We start from the raw sequence: 17,073 nt of genomic DNA on the forward strand, positions 1-17,073 counted from the left end.
GGACAGACTGTGTATTCAGTTTCTCTCTTTTTTGAGATTGATCCTCATTTATTATCACTTTCTATCATATGTCACACCCTGACATGAGTGTAATAAATAATCTAAACAGACTTCTTTTTTCAGGTGTTGTGGAGGCCGAGGACCTTAGAGGGTTATGTGCCTCTCAAGGCCCCTTGGGAGAGCTGAGTGTCAATAATGAACTTAATTGGCTCGAGGGGCTTGCCAGTATCTGGTCCGACTGTACCTGGGATAACTTACTCTCCATGGTGTGTGCTAGCTGTATGACTGCTCCTATTCCTTTGGTAACCCTTCATGCAATATTGGGATTGAGTTCCCAGATATTGCCATATACATCATCTGTTGGTGATGTTCTCCACATGCTGTTGCCGAAGGCATGCTTGGCAAATTCAAGAAGAGGAGAAGTCGTCATTGTTGTCTTCGTCGTCGAGTGTTGTCGCCTCCTCCTCCCCCCCACTTCTACTTCCAAGCTGGCAAACAGCAGAAGAGGAAGGCTGCTTTGTGCTTCCATTGCCTTGCACTTGGGTGCAATGACTACCTGGGTTCTCCGGAACCCTTATAGTATACTGGTACCGACCCTGGTAGCTCGCCTACCCAGACCATCAGTGCCAGCCCTGGTACCGGTCCGCCGGTACTATGCCTGGTGCCTCGCTAGTGGTATCCTGGTACCTCTGCTCCCGTTACCTTGTGCACAGGTGCAATGGCTACCCAGGGTTCTCCAGAACCCTGGTATACTGGCACTGACCCTGGTACCCCGCCTACCCAGATCACTGGTGCCAGCCCCAGTACTGGCGCTAGTGGTACTGTGGTACCTCTGCTCCCGTTGCTGAATGCGTAGGTGCAGCCACTACCAGGGGTTCTTTGGACCCCCGTGGTACTGGCACCAGGGCGGTAGGCTTCCTACCTGGGCCCTCAGTACTGCTGCTCCCGCAGCCAAGTGTATGGGTGCAACCTTTCTGGGGTTCTATAGATCTCTGGTGTACTGGTACCAGCCCCCAGCACGCTTCCTACCCAGGTCTTTAGTAAAGCTGCTCCCATTGCCGAGCGCATGGGTGCATCTGCTACTGGGGGTTCTTCGGACTCCCTGTGTACTGGCACTGGCCCCAGTAGACCTGCCCAGGCTATTGGTACTATCCATGGTTTCTCATTGGCAGTACTGTGGTACTGGCCCCCTCGATGTGGGACCACCTTGACGTGGTGAGGGGGCTCTTGAACCCCAGGAATTTGTTCCCGGGTTTGAGTCCAGGAGTCTCATATATTATTATATATCTCTTTGGACTAATCTTGTGGAATTATCCACTTTTTGTAAAATTTATAAGACCTGATAAATAGGAAAAGATATCGTAGCTGGGATTGGGTTTATATCTGAAGCCAAATTGTGGGAACTGTGGAAGGAGCATCAACTGCCCAATAATGTTCGGACCTGAGTGATATCAGATTGATAGCTCAAGGGCGGAACCATTCTTTAGGGCTGGACCATGGATTCCGGGGGGGTGTCTGGTTCTGGGGATAGGACTCTCGGCAATCTAGCTGGTTTGCCTTTAACATGATTAGGGTGGGGATGATTGTATTCTTGGAATAGTCTCAGTCCTAGCAAGCGGGTTTGGCTTACACTTGGGCACTCTAATCATGTTGTGCCATCCCTTGCGGGGTAGGGTAGGGACCTGGACATTTGGGAGTCTTCTCTCACTTGTGCCATTGGTGGAAGAATAGACTTCATGAAAAGCTGATGATACGTTTTTAAGGTTTTCAGGTTAATTTTTTTTCTCTCTTTCAAATCTTTATGATAGATAAAAATAAAGATTTGAGTACCTCTGGGCCCTTTGATGGTAGTGACTCGGTAAAAATAAAGATTTGAGTACCTTTGGGCCCTTTGATGGTAGTGACTCTTTAAAAATAAAGATTTGAGTACCTTTGGGCCTCCTCTGACAACTGTTTAGGAACCCTATGCTCCAGTACAGAGCAAACCTAAATAAAGTAAATATTGTCTTGACACAACCTTGACTCACTTCGATTCCCTTTTTGTGAGTGGAAGTTGGTCAAGGTTTCTAACCATGGAAACAGAGCAACAAATTTCAGCCCTAAATATGGAAAACTTCTTATTAAAAAGACATTCAATGACAGAAATGTTGTTCAGACAAATAAAAATAAAGACGTGGCTTATAGAAGCCTCAACAAAAAACCAATCTGAAGATTATTTATCCATAAAAGCCATTGACAGTGTGAATGTAAAAGTAAAGAAGCATGACACTATGAACAGCATTCAGGGTACTTATTGTACTTCCTGAAAATAATGACCAACTGGTTGGTAAGAATATGCTGTTGTAATCTCTTAAAATAAGATATCCCAAAGTCCAAGATTATGAGGTATATACAATACCAAGTAAACAAAATAATAAAGTATTACGAATAAAATAAAAAATAAAATTTGAGGGTCAAGATATACCTCAATAAAAAAAAAAAAATTGGGGCCAAAATAGAGAACTGAGACCTTATCTTCCAAAGCCACTACAATTTCAAAATTGTAGTAAATATGGGCACACAAAGAAAAATTGTCAAAACGAACGTATATGTGCTTATTGTGGTTCTGACGAACATGCCACACAATGGAAATATAGAAGGCCAAAGTGTGTAAACTGTGGGCAAGATCATCACTCAAGGTCCAAAGAATGCATGTTTTATATGTAAATACAGAATTGAAAATCTTACAAGAAAGGACTGGGATGTCTATAAAGAAAACTAAATTGGAACTGAAAGTGAGAGGAATTCAAGATCCTTCTAAAAAACATACATATTCTTCAGTAACAAAAACCAGTAATGAAACAGAAACGCTTACAGATGGAAGTAACGGAACAGAAAAAGAAATCCCAAGAAGAAAATGCCTTACAAAAACTAAATTGGTAATAAATAAATGATATGGATAATATTTTATCAAATTCATTTAAAGTATTAATGCAATTAGCACAAGATGATGCTACTACAAAAGTAGCAGAGGAAAGTTGTGATGGACCAGAAATTAAAGATAAAAAGAGACCATTGGAGAGAACACCACCCAGAACAAAGAAACCAACTACAGTATTAATAGAGAAACTTCAGTTAAACCAAAGACAAAGGATTTGAAGAACAAAAACAAGCTAAGAATATACCTTTATCTCCTAAAATAATAGTAAAACCCATGGAAGCAGATGTCCAAAATATTGAAGAAGTTGAAGAGAACCATACCATAGATTGTCAAGGGAGAAGAGATTACTCCATCTCCAATAATTGGTACAAGAACAAATGAAACAAGAAATGTACATGATAACACATGTGTATGTAACAATTGTTTTGTTGAATTGTGCAATAATAACAAAAACATAACGAAAGATGGTTTAACAAACATCATAAGAAATTTTTTGAAATATAGAAAAAAAGAAACCAAGGATTTGAGTACCCATGAAAAGGTTGCACGTGCATTGTGAATGTTGTGAGTAAATTAATTATTAGAAAAAATCCAAGCTGATGATACAGAAAAAGAAAGTAAAACTCGACAGCTGTAACATAATATTTTCAGTAGCTATATTATACAATGTAACATAATGGTCTACAGAACAGATTACATATAGGAGAAATACATAGATGTCTAAAAGAATCTAAACCAATGATATTGTGTTTACAACATGTCAACAAAACAGTATCAATAATAGGTAAATATATCTTATCATCTACATCTAGAGGAAGAAAGAAATTTAGGTACTGCTGTACATGTACATAACAAAGTATGTTTTATCAAAGTACAGTACCTGTAAACTTTACTGACGTGCAAATATCGAGTATTAGAATATGAATAAAAAACGATAATTATGTAATTTATAATTTATTATACAACCAACCCAATAAAAACTATGACATTGATAAACTTAAAGAATTATTTAACAATGCCAAAGAACCTACAGTAGTAGTAGGTGATTTTAATGCTCACAACCCAGTATGGGACTGTAATTGTACAAACTCATATAGCACAGGAAGTAAAATAGAGGAATTCATAGATTCAAATGACATTTGCTGTATAAATGATAAGAAAATCAGCACATATTTTCCAAAAACATATGGAACTTTTTCCTCAGTAGACTTTACTTGTACAACAAACATAGTAGACAGATTGGATTGGAATACAGTTGATGATCTACACACCAGTGATTATTTCCCAATATTAATTTCATTATTACAGAATAATCCTGCCAAGCATGTCCTTCAATATAACATTTATAAAGCAGATTGGGAACTGTATGAATTCCACACTAGGAATATCCCACCATTTGAGTATGTACAAGATCATAACAAAACAAATAGATTTCTTGTTGATTTCATTAAAAATGCTGCAGATTAAGTAATACCAAAATCAAAATCTTATCGGGCAAAACACAAAGTCCCATGGTGGTCTGAAAAAATAACAGAGTTGATAAAAATAAAACACCAAATTGGAAGACGATTAGATCATTTGAATACAAAGTTCAGTAAAATAAATAAAACATTACCGATATTTGAAGAAAATATACAAAAACTAACTATATTATTATTAGAAATTGATACATTAAAATCTCTATATATAACAAAATGTCTGCAAAATTTAAAAAAGAAGTAATTCAAGAAAGAATCATTTCATGGAGGAAATATGTATCAGATCTCTCTAATAATACTCCCATACAAAAAATGTTGGAAAATTCAGGAAAATAAATGGTACCCATGTTAAACCACCTAGACACACTGTATAAAAGATGGGAAAAGAATGCTTGATCTAAAAGAAAAAATTATTGTAATAGGAGAAAACTTGGCAAAAGTAAGCAGTGACAGAAATTTAGATGAACACTTCTGCACAAAGAAAAATAGTATAGAATTAATAACAATAAATTTTGAAACCAAAGAAGATATATATTATAATAGAAAATTTAATATGGAAGAGTTGGAGTTTGCTTTCCTGAACAGCAATAAATCTGCCCCTGGAGGTGACAATATTTGTTTTGAGATGATCTGTCACTTAGCACCTTTGGCAAGTCATACTTATTAGAGTTTTATAATCACTTATGAGTTCGAAATTTATTTCCTGATGAATGGCATGAAGCTATAATTATTCCTATCCCCAAACCTGGAAAGGATCCCAGTAATGTAAACAATTACAGATCAATTTCTTTAACAAGTTGTTTATGTAAATTACTAGAGAAAATGGTAAATGCTCTACTAACATGGCAAAGACAAGAAAATGAAATTTTGACTCCCACTCAGTTTGGGTCACAATGTTGGCTGATCCACATTGGATTCTCCATCTAACTTAGAAGACCACATATCAAGAGGATTTGAACGAAACAAATTACTGTAGTTGTCTTTTTTCACATTGAAAAGACATATGATACTGCATGGAGATATGTGATATTAAAAACATTACATTAAAAACAGCATCCGTGGCCATTTACCCAGGTTTATCCAAAACTTTTTGACAAAACGCACATTTCAAGTGAGAATTGATAATGTATTGTCAAGTACATTTCCACTTGAAAATGGTGTTCCACAAGGAAGCATCCTTAGTGGCACAATGTATATTTTAGCAATAAATGACACCAGTAATAATCTACATATTGGAATTAAAATTAACTTGTATATGGATGATTTTGCCATATATTCAGCACCTCGCTTAAAACATGCAGAGTGAATCATTAATAAAACTATAATAAAAATAAATTAATGGGCCTCATCAGTAGGCTTTAAATTATCAATACAAAAGACTCAAGTAATGTTTTATAAAAATAAAAAAGTGGATAAAGGTGAAGAAATAGATTTAAAAATCAGAAACCATAGTATACCAATTAGCCAAACAGCAAAATTTTTGGGATTAGTATTTGATACTCACTTGCACTGAAAGCTCACATAACATACGTGCAATCTAAATGTAAAAGAGTATTAAATCTAATTAAAAAACTATCAAACACTACTTGGGGACCTGATAGACATAATCTTACTTTACTGTATAAAACAACAGTGTTATCTATCACTGACTATGGAAGCGAAATATATGGCTCGGCATCAGGCGCAACGCTGAAAATGTTAGACCAGTTCATAACGAAGGCCTTAGAATATGTTCAGGAGCCTTTAGATCATTACCAACCTCATCTTTACAATATGTTCAGGAGCCTTTAGATCATCACCAACCTCATCTTTACAAGTTGATTGTGTTGAACTACACTGTCTCTCCATAGAGAGTTTGTAACAATGAAGAGTGCCTTGAGAATTCTGACAAGTGATTCTCAAACAAAAAAATTATTTGAATTAAGAGATGTACTGTATTTATAAACAATCACAGAGTATGGAGTGGGATGTGCTACAGTATCCCAAGACAAAATTTATCAATTCTCTCTACCTGATAATGCATCGATATTTACAGCTGAGTTAAGTGCAATAGCATCAGTCATAAAAATAATGAAAGAAACCTCATGTAATAATTTTGTAATTTTTAGTGACTCTAGAAGTGCCATCGAAGCCATTCAGAGTTACAAACCGAAAAATAACATTGTACAACAAATAAAGCTATTACTCCATAAGTTATATAATAATTGGAAAAATATAGAGTCATGTTGGATCTCTGCCCATATTGGGGTTAAGGGAAATGAAGAGGCTGATAAAGCAGCTAAAGAAGCAGCCATTAGACTTGATTCAATGTAAATATCCCAGTTAATGTTTATATAACACATATAAAAGCAGGCATTATAAACAGATGGCAAAATAAATGGAATAAGAACCTGAAAATAAAAGGATTTTGACAAAGGAAAAATCTATTTCTGGAGAGGGGCCCGTGTCACCCGGTGAAATAGTCCATTCAGCACTTATTTCTAGGTAATTCCGTTGCTAGATACCAGAGAAAGCTAAATGAAATGCTGGAGTTACTACCCCAGAGCGAGCTCCACTAGATGGAGTCGTGTATGGAAAAAGGGTGAACTACAAAAACACGGAACCTTATCCTATAGAGATTCCCAATGTCAAAAGTCCCAACGAGAGAGGTGCCGATACAAGCCCATGCACTACTCGCGGACTGTATACAAGGCAACACTAGCCGCATTCCATGTTAGCACCCACCTCACTAGAATGAAGTTTATCAAGGGAGGGAGAGAATGAAAAACAGGGGTGGGTCACAGGGTGACACGGGCCCCTCTCCAGAAATAGATTTTTCCTTTGTCAAAATCCTTTTCTGGATCGGGTCCCGTGTCACCCGGGTGAAATAGTAACAGAGAAATAAACATCATTCTTATGCTATTAAAGACTTAAATAGAAACGTTGAAAACTAGGAGAATTCTACCCTGAACATAAGTAAGGTCCTCTAAGTTCATGTAATGAAAATAATGTAAGTGGTCACCGTCTAAGATCATGAGCTTAGAATAGCACCTGAATAGGCTTGTATTAAGAAAATACTTCCTGCCTAATAGCAGACCCAATGACAGTGCCCCCTTTTTTAAAGGAGAGGACCTGACAAAATTGAGCAGTCTAAAAAGCCTGCAAGGAGAAAACTGGACACAGAAACAGACCTTGTAAAAGGTGAGTACTTAGGTGACCACCGAAAATGAGGACCTTCAATGTAGATAGAAAGTTAGGGTGAGGAATTCACAACACTACCCCTGAAGAGGGGAAACCAAACTGATTAGTTCCAGACAAACCAAACTGATTGGTTCCGCCAGACAGGGCAGACAGTACAGGAAAACTAACACTAGAAGCTAAGCTGATTAAAAATTTTTGGGACTTCCTTAACAAGGAAAGATAAGAACAAGGTGATTGTTGGTTACCGAAGCTAACTCCGATACATTACTCAAAGACCAGGAAACCGAATGTGGATCAAGTACTGTTCTTAGAAAACACAGACCTTAGGGATGAAAGTTAAGGGCCTGTGAGTCTGGTTCCAACAAAACACTTTCCTCGAGGCCAATGCGGTCGCATCAGTACTATAGCTTCGAAAACTATGTGAAGAGTGCTAGTTACTTAACTGCAGAACCATACTGCAGTAGAGTAGGATCCCTTAACTGATTTCAGGAAAACAGTAATAACAGGACCAATATCAGTTTCCTCCTCAACTGTAAGATTCACAAAGACCACAAAGCCAGGACATCAGAGTTTGAGGGGCTGACGCAGGCTGAGTTTATACCAGACGGGACAGCTTGATAGTTTGTGGCTGAATTGGGTTGCAAACAGACCTACTTCCAGGCCCAGGAAAAAGGTCACAAGACTACCTGAATGATGCTCCGTAATTCCGACACCAGGGGAGGCCCTGGATAGGGAAAAAGCAGTGACCTTTTGGACCCCTACGAGAAGGGTGGTAGACAGAGGCACCTGCGTCTGTTGGTTATGGAGAAGAATGAACCATAACCTGAATGGAGCAATTCAGCCCAAAACCACCTGTTTACGCAGCGCACTATTGCTGTTTTGTTCAGAACCAGCCTAAAAGGAAACCTCTTGGGGGGGGAAGTTTCCAAGGACAGGAAGACTGTCACCGCCCTCCAAAGCGTTGATATGGAACTGTCGGAACGTGACCGACTAAGTACCATGTACTCCATTGGGCGTAAAACCTGGAGTTATAAAATGAGAGTTCATTGTACCAGAGAGAAGGACATGCGCAAGTACTGTAATTTTAATGTCTCCGAATGGGCCATACCCATCTGACACATGGACACTTAATGAGCAGCCCACGTGAACCAGCTTCCGAATGCTCAGAATGAACAGTGATAACAACCGTTAAACGTGTTATGCAAATGCCCAAAATACAACTAACATCGGTTATCAACTTTTGGAAATGGATCGATTGGTGAAGTTTTGTTAGAGTCTGCAACATTTTCAGTTGACTCAGTTTTAATATTCACGAGGAAATGTAAATTAATTGATAAGGTATAAAAATTAATTTATGAAAATACAAAATCTCACGGGGCAACTCATATATATGAAAAAATCTTAATTTTATATAAGTAACTTACCCAGTAATTACATAGCTATTAGTTTCTTTTAACCGGCAGCTTAAAATTTTGAAATTGCAGGTCACGCTAGTTTGTTTTGGTTATGGCGACGTGCCCTACCCACTTTCGGGGGAAGAATAGGTACAAATAGCATAGAGCTTCAATTTGTTTCTGCCGGCTGTGGTTGAAGGACTGTGGTTGGCAGCAGCTTGAATTTTGAAATTGATACTTTGCAGGTTGTCTGTTCTTATCTACGATTGGTGAAGTATTTATTTTTGTAGCCTGTCGGCACAATTTAGATAGTGTTAGACGATTTTTGATCATCGGTTTACAACTTTTCGCCCATTTTTTGGACTTGTCTTTGAATTTTTTCCATGATGTCTGACACTAGTAGTTCCAGTATTAGGTACTGTAGCAAAGACTGCAATACTAGGCTTACTAAGGAATCTTATGACTCTCACACTATATGTGTCCAGTGTAGGGGACAAACTTGTTCAGTTGATTTACGATGTGAGGAATGTAGTGAATGGGATTTAAAGAAGTGAAAAACTTTAGATTCACATCTTAAGAAACTGGCCAGAGATAGAAAGAGGAAAGCTATTGCTGGGGAAACTAGTAAAGCCTTAGCTAGTCAGGATTCATCTGCTAAGTCGGATGCAATTGCACCTGTAATTTCTTCTGATCCCGTTCCATCTCCTCCACCTGTGCAATCCTCTCCTTTACCTGGCTCTAACGTTTCCAGTCCCAACACCATCGTCGGTCTGGAGTCGAAAATCGACACGCACATAGAATTAATTGTGCAGTTGATCGCTAAGTTAGTGTCATCAGTGAAAGTGTTGATGGATAAAAGTGAGTCAGAGCACCCTGTGGGCCCCAGTGATAGTGCAATGGTAGTGGAGGAGGTGGCTGTTCGGTCCGCTGATTCTCCTAGGCCAAGGTCCCTGGCATACTCCCCAGCACCTGGGAGGAGTCAAACTGGTAGCCTAAGGGAGGTCGGTAGTGTCTGCCCCCGAGCAGTCTCCCCCACGGTTCAGTCTGTTGATTACGTGTTAATGAATAAGAAAAATTAGTGATGGACAATCTCTCTCTCTCTCTCTCTCTCTCTCTCTCTCTCTCTCTCTCTCTCTCTCTCTCTCTCTCTCTCTCTTGCATAATGATTTCAATATGTATCCTTACCTTCTACATGTACAGTACTGTACTTCTATATTGTACTCTACAGTACATTGTTATACAGTGTGTTATTTAGTGTAAAACCAGTACGTATCTTTATAGTACTGTAATACCAAAATGTTATTTTTAAAGGTAATATACACAGTGGTAATGACCGTATCATTAGGTTAAATATCTTATAGAACATGATCGTTTTAATAGTTTTCACTTTATAGTCTACCCAGCATACTTGGTCAAAGGAGGGTCTTGGGGGTGAAAGAGCAATGCCAAATGTACTTTCCTCATTGTGCAAATAAGGCTGTTGAAGACTCCCTTTCAATTCTTAACATAAAGGCTTTATTTAAGAAACACATCTCTTTATAACTGAGGGCAGTTTCATGATAATAATATTGTTAGAAATAGAATAGGAAAATATTAATTAAGACAATGTGACACCACTTTCCTCACGTGCTGCCATATCTGCGTTTACCCTAAGGCGATGTTGAGGAAGAAACAATTACAGTTTTGGGTCAGTAGCCTTGGATTAACCCATTCCATTAGAGGACCCCTAGGTCAACACAAGGAACAATGGATATCTCCCCAAAACGAGGCATCAGCCATCAAACAAATGAATAACACATTAATGAGCCCTTTAATTCCTAAAGGTAGACCAATGTAACTTCAACTAATAAAATAATAAAGCATAGCCAAACTATGGCATAAAATAATAAAAATAAAAAAATACTATACTTACATTTAAAAATAAAAGGAATCTGAGAGAGAGAGAGAGAGAGAGAGAGAGAGAGAGAGAGAGAGAGAGAGAGAGAGAGAGAGAGAGAGAGAGAGAGCACATTTCCAATGCACAGAGATTATTTTTCAACTGACATTTGTGCAATTGTGAAACAACCTCAACAATACGTAAAATGCAAGCAAAAACCAGAGAATCGAAAGAAAAACTCTACTGATTAAAAGAAGACAAACAAGCCTGATACTGTAATTACTGAATGCGATGTAAAAAACACAACAGTCCAAAATTATGAATTGACAATTAAAGGAAGGAGAGAGTTACCCGGTGATAGTTAATATTTAAATTTCATTTTTAATTTATGATCACATATCTTCATTTATGGTAATAACATTTCTAAAAGAAGAGTTAGTGCTAAACTGAGTTGCTTACAAGAGAAACAAAACCAGGAAATACCAAAGAGGTTTATAACAGGTCAAGGTCTTAGGAAGGAAAGGGTATCCATGATCCACGAGTAACTTAGAAACGGAGATATGTCAACGCTGTAAAGCTATTGGGGGCCCCCCCTTTTCACCAAGTACGCTAGGGATACTATAGTCTTTTCTGATAACTGCAATTTCACCTCTTGAATAGATGATATGAATTTGAGAGAAAAGCTTTTTGAGCTTAGAGATGAAAGTTCTCTTAGAGTATGTGTAATAGGATGAGACCTAACACTGTGCCTTTCAACTGTCAGCAGTGATATTTTGAATTCTCAGGATTTCAAGCACATCACAAGCATACAGAATTTGAGGAATGCTGACAATTTAGTACCCTTTTTGTTAATGTGAATGTTTTTAGGTTTACTGTAAATCTTTTGAGGTATGAGTTATCTGTATAGCTCTTTAAAGTGTAAATTATGCATAAATGTTCTGAAATTGTGTAAAGATTGCCTTGACTTTGCATTTTGACAATCTTTGATTCTTAAGAATGTTTATCTTTTGTATTTTTTTAAATATATGTACTACAGGAATGTGAGCTAGGTTGTGGAATTTTAATACATCTTTCATGTTAGCAGGTGATTGTAGATTTTGGAATGTTCTTGAATATTTCTGGGTAATAGAGCACTTAAACGGGAGGTGGAATGTTTTTGTCTTTACAAAGTAATTAATTTTGGCAAATTATTTGTTCAATCTCTGTGGACCTGTTTGAGCAAGATTTTAATAATCACCTTTGATGATGTATAGTATGATTTAGCCCAATTTAAAGCCATAATGACTGGGATAGAGTAAAGTAACAGGAAATGTCATGTCATATATTTATAGTTGTTAAGGACCAGCACATGTTCAGTTGCAATCAATACTTTGTATGTGGTCATGAGTTGCAGTGAATTATTGATTACTCAAATGCTGTTGGTTAGCTCCTTGGGTTTTCCCCTTCATAGTTACTTTCCCAAGATTGATCCATGCAAGTATTGATATTTCCTGTTGCACATGCTCTGTATACCAAGCAGGAAACCAAAGATATCATATTACATCTTGAGGGGATGCACAGTATTGTTGCTAAGAGTGATTTTTTTGTTTGTGACTTTGCTTTATTTGTATAAAGGATTGATGTTATAACTTTAAAAGGTGTTATTTATTGTGTGTTGAAAGTAAAAGTTTTTCCTTCTACACTCAAATGCTTTAAATTTGGATATGGACATTATAAACAGTGTTTGATGTAAACTGTTCGCAAAATATTTAATATTATAATGTGTCATACTTGATACTGTTATGCCAGTACAAAAGTGTTTTAGCTTACTTTTGGTATTAAGCATTTAATTGTAAATTCAACTAAAGAATATTCAGTAATGGCTTCAAAAGGTAACACAGGTAGAGGTGAGGAGAGTGAAAAAAAGCAATTTATTCTTTGTTATCAGCTTTTCCTGTTAATATGTAATGACTCTCACTAATTCATGAAACTATGTACAGTATACTAGTTTAATTAATTTTGTATCTTATTGTGTGAAAGTGAGGTGCATTTATCTTTCTGTGACTTAATGTTTTTGAAGTGCATGGTAGTACTTCATAGGGCTTGTATGTAATATTTAGTTCATATGTATAAATGTACTGTACTTAATGATTATTAACATTATTAATGTTTTTATGATATATTTTCCCTTTTCCTTTACACTAATTGAACTATAAGTAAATTTCATACATGGCAACATTTTTGCAAAAGATGTATTTGTTATACAGTATACAGATCCATATTAAAAATTGATGAAGGCATATTTTTCTTGAGAAAGTAGTTTATAATAATAACAAGACCCTGATTTTGTAGGACTATTCTCAAGCATTGCAGTTTTAACATTTAAAGATACTCAGGCCTTATAGCAAAGCTTTTTACTTATTTGCTTAACAGTAGAAAAGAAGTACAACTTTGCATTTTACTCATTGGTGACATTCTCTCCCAGTTTGCAGGGAGTGGTTGATGCATGAGGACCAGGCCCTTGCCTACAGACTTCAGAGTGAAGAATGTAAGTGCTGTACATTACCTACATAGTAACTGCATATCTGTCACATTTTACATTATGTTGTTGGGTGTTTTATGCTGTATTATATAGTACTGTTCTATATTTAAAACTCTAAAAAAAATTGTTGGTGCTTGAAATTTATTTCCATTTTATTAGGAATGCGTTTTGTAGACATTGAAACTGTTGTAAGTATTCTGAATAATTAGTGGTGTGGAACAAATGACAACAATCCTGAAAAAAATGACATAAGGTTACTGTATCTTGCAAGTTTAATATACTGTACTAGTATGAATAAAATTTTGTTTGTGTGTTAAGATTAAACTTCTTATGTGGTTGTTTGGTGGATTTGATATAGTAAGGATGTTTTGTATAGCACAATTCATGCTTTATTTCTGGTTGTCCAGTGGAATGTGAATTGTGGTTTTGGTTTTGTGATGTAATATTAAGGATTATTATAATGATAAATATGCATTTTCAAACACAGTAAAATATTGTATGGAAATAAAATCTTCAATTGATTTTTAGATCAGATGCATCTTGGGAGTAACCGAGAACGCAATCAAATTCTTCGACAAGATGCCCCCAAGGCACGAGAGGAACAGATAAGGGAGGACCATGAAGCTGCAGTGGCACAAACAGCTTATGAACTTTCTTTAGCACAGCAGTAAGTTATATATGGTATTTTTTTATGGTATCAATATTGTTTGTTGAATCTATGTTATCAAGGTTAATAGTGTTGTGAGTGTTTTGTGTGGTTGTCTTTGCATAGTAATGTGTATCATGGCAAACAAAAGGACTGACAGAACTTAGATGTAGATGAAGGAAAACACATATTAGGTTAGGAAGATTTATATAAGTATTTGTTGTTCAAGACCCTTGGAAGCTAACAGGTAGATGGAATAGGCAGTTTAAAATCTTGGTATTTCTGTTCAAGTATTTATTAACCCTTAAACGCCTACTGGACGTATCATACGTCGACTAAAATTGTCTGTTGGGTGCCAAGTGGACGTACCGTACGTCGACTACAAAAAATTTCAACCTTTGGTCAACTTTGACTCGACCGAAATGGTCGAAAAACGCAATTGTAAACTAAAACTCTTACATTCTAGTAATATTCAATCATGTACCTTCATTTTGCAACAAATTGGAAGTCTCTAGCACAATATTTCAATTTATGGTGAATTTTTAAACAAACTTTTTTCTTACGCCGCCGCGTAACTGCCGAAAATTTCAGAAATTCTTTGGTCATTTTGTCGTAATTTTTGCACTGTTCTATATTAGCCGTTACATAAAGTTTTATATATGAAAATGTGCGCAATTTCATGTACAATACAACAGAAAATAACTCATGGTTGTAGCTTTTATCAGTTTTGAAATATTTTCATATAAATCACGATAACTGCCAAAATTTCAACTTTTGGTCAACTTTGACTCGACCGAAATGGTAAAAAACGCAATTGTAAGCTAAAACTCTTACATTCTAGTAATATTCAATCATTTACCTTCATTTTGCAACCAATTGGAAGTCTCTAGCACAATATTTCGATTTATGGTGAATTTTTGAAAAAACTTTTTCCTTACGTCCGCGCCAGAAATTCTTTCAATCACGTTGTCGTAATGTTTGCACTGTTTTATATTAGTCGTTACATAAAGTTTTATATATGGAAATGTGCGCAATTTCATGTAGAATACAACAGAAAATAACTCATGGTTGTAGCTTTTATCAGTTTTGAAATATTTTCATATAAATCACGATAACTGCCAAAATTTCAAACTTTGGTCAACTTTAACTCGACCGAAATGGTAAAAACGCAATTATAAGCTAAAACTCTTACATTCTAGTAATATTCAATCATGTACCTTCATTTTGCAACAAACTGGAAGTCTCTAGCACAATATTTCAATTTATGGTGAATTTCTGAAAAAAAAAAACTTTTTCCTTACGTCTGCATGTGGTAACTCGGCCGAACATCTCAGAAATTCTTTCGTCATGTTGTCATAATGTTTGCATCGTTTTACATTAGTCATTACATAAACTTTTATATATGAAAATGTGCACAATTTCATGTAGAGTACAACAGAAGATAGCTCATGGTTGTAGCTTTTATCAGTTTTGAAATATTTTCACATAAATCTTGGTAACTGCCAAAATTTCAACCTTCAGTCAAATTTAACTCGACCGAAATGGTAAAAAAACGCAATTGTAAGCTAAAACTCTTACATTCTAGTAATATTCAATCGTTTACCTTCATTTTGCAATAAATTGGAAGTCTCTAGCACAATATTTCGATTTATGGTGAATTTTGAAAAACATTTTCCTTACGCTCTTGCTGTAACTCTGCTGAACATCTCAGAAATTCTTTCGTCTCGTTGTCGTAATATTTGTACCGTTTTATATTAGTCGTTACATAAAGTTTTATATATGAAAAGGTGTGCAATTTCATGTACAATACAACAGAAAATAACGCATGGTTGTAGCTTTTATCAGTTTTGAAATATTTTCATATAAATCACGATAAATAGAAAAATTTGACTTTTGGTCAACTTTAACTCGACCGAAATGGTCGAAAACTGCAATTGTAAGCTAAAACACTTACAGTCTAGTAATATTCAATCAATTAGCTTCATTTTTCAACAAACGGAAGTCTCTAGCACAATATTTCGATTTATGGTGAATTTTTGAAAAAAATTTTTTACATCCATGCGTGTTACAATTCATGCATCATTTTGTGATAATATTTTCTCTGTTGCTTTGATCGTTTTACAATTTGTTATATACCAAAATCATCGCAATTTAGTGTACAATACAACTAAAAAAATTAACTCATTAGCTTTAACCGTTGTGCTTACAGCGATTTGTATACAATTATATGAGTTTTTTTTTTTTTGGTCATATATTCCAATATTTATATATGATAATGATATTTTTTCATTTCTGATGGTTGCATACTAAACTTCAGGCAATGACAAAAAAAGGAGCCAAAATGAACTCTTAATCTTAAAAACTAAGCGTGCTATGATTTTTGAAAAAACTTTTTTCCGGTTTAAGCTAACTCACGAACGCCGCATACGGGAGACGTTTTTGTAAATAGAGGCTCGGCGTTTAAGGGTTAAGCGATTTGAAAGTTTTAGATATGTTCTTTATTCTTCCCTCTTAGTTGCTTTGTGCATCTGGCTATTACTGCTCCAGCTAGGTTTTCATCTGCTTTATTCTTATGAAGAACATTGATGCCTTGGGTGCCTTCAAAGTTAACTCTCCTGGTTGTAACATCTACCTAGATGATTATTTTAAAAAAGAAAAATGCATAGGGACTTAGGGGAAGCACATTATCTGTGGACTTAGCAATATCATCCAAAAACAGCCGATTTCGAGAGTAAATTTGTTGCACACAATACCTATGCATGAGAGAGACTGGGAATGGTGCAGTCAATGCTATTGTCAGTGTTACCTACAAAGAAAGATGAGGATGCAGGGAACTGCTGTGGATATTGTGAACAGCCACATGGCTGCTCTTGTAAGCAGATGATGTGGTATTAAGATTAGATTGTAAGGAATAGATCCTGGAAGTGTTTAAGTGATGGCAGAATGGAAAGATGAATGGAGGATTGAAGCATTTTTGTCTGCAAAGTTGAGCTTATGGTGATGGGGGGAAAAAGCAAAGGAGGGAGTCTAGTGGATGTTGTTGAAGAGGTGTTGGATG

At 36.2% G+C, this 17,073-nt stretch overlaps 1 protein-coding gene across 6 annotated transcripts in view; it reads left to right on the top strand.

The window, feature by feature from the left end:
• Window positions 1-17,073, top strand: part of LOC136844872 (coiled-coil domain-containing protein 50) — a 184,738-nt gene that overhangs the window by 30,375 nt on the left and 137,290 nt on the right. For 5 of the 6 annotated variants that reach the window (XM_067114135.1, XM_067114134.1, XM_067114138.1 and 2 more), the window contains exons 2-3: window positions 13,313-13,375; window positions 13,898-14,036. In XM_067114135.1, the coding sequence (XP_066970236.1) occupies window positions 13,313-13,375; window positions 13,898-14,036 (202 nt within the window). The remainder of the gene's footprint in view (window positions 1-13,312; window positions 13,376-13,897; window positions 14,037-17,073) is intronic. The other variant, XM_067114136.1, reaches the window with a different exon arrangement.

The sequence above is a fragment of the Macrobrachium rosenbergii genome, chromosome 13 (assembly GCF_040412425.1).
Source record: "Macrobrachium rosenbergii isolate ZJJX-2024 chromosome 13, ASM4041242v1, whole genome shotgun sequence".
NCBI lineage: Eukaryota > Metazoa > Arthropoda > Malacostraca > Decapoda > Palaemonidae > Macrobrachium > Macrobrachium rosenbergii.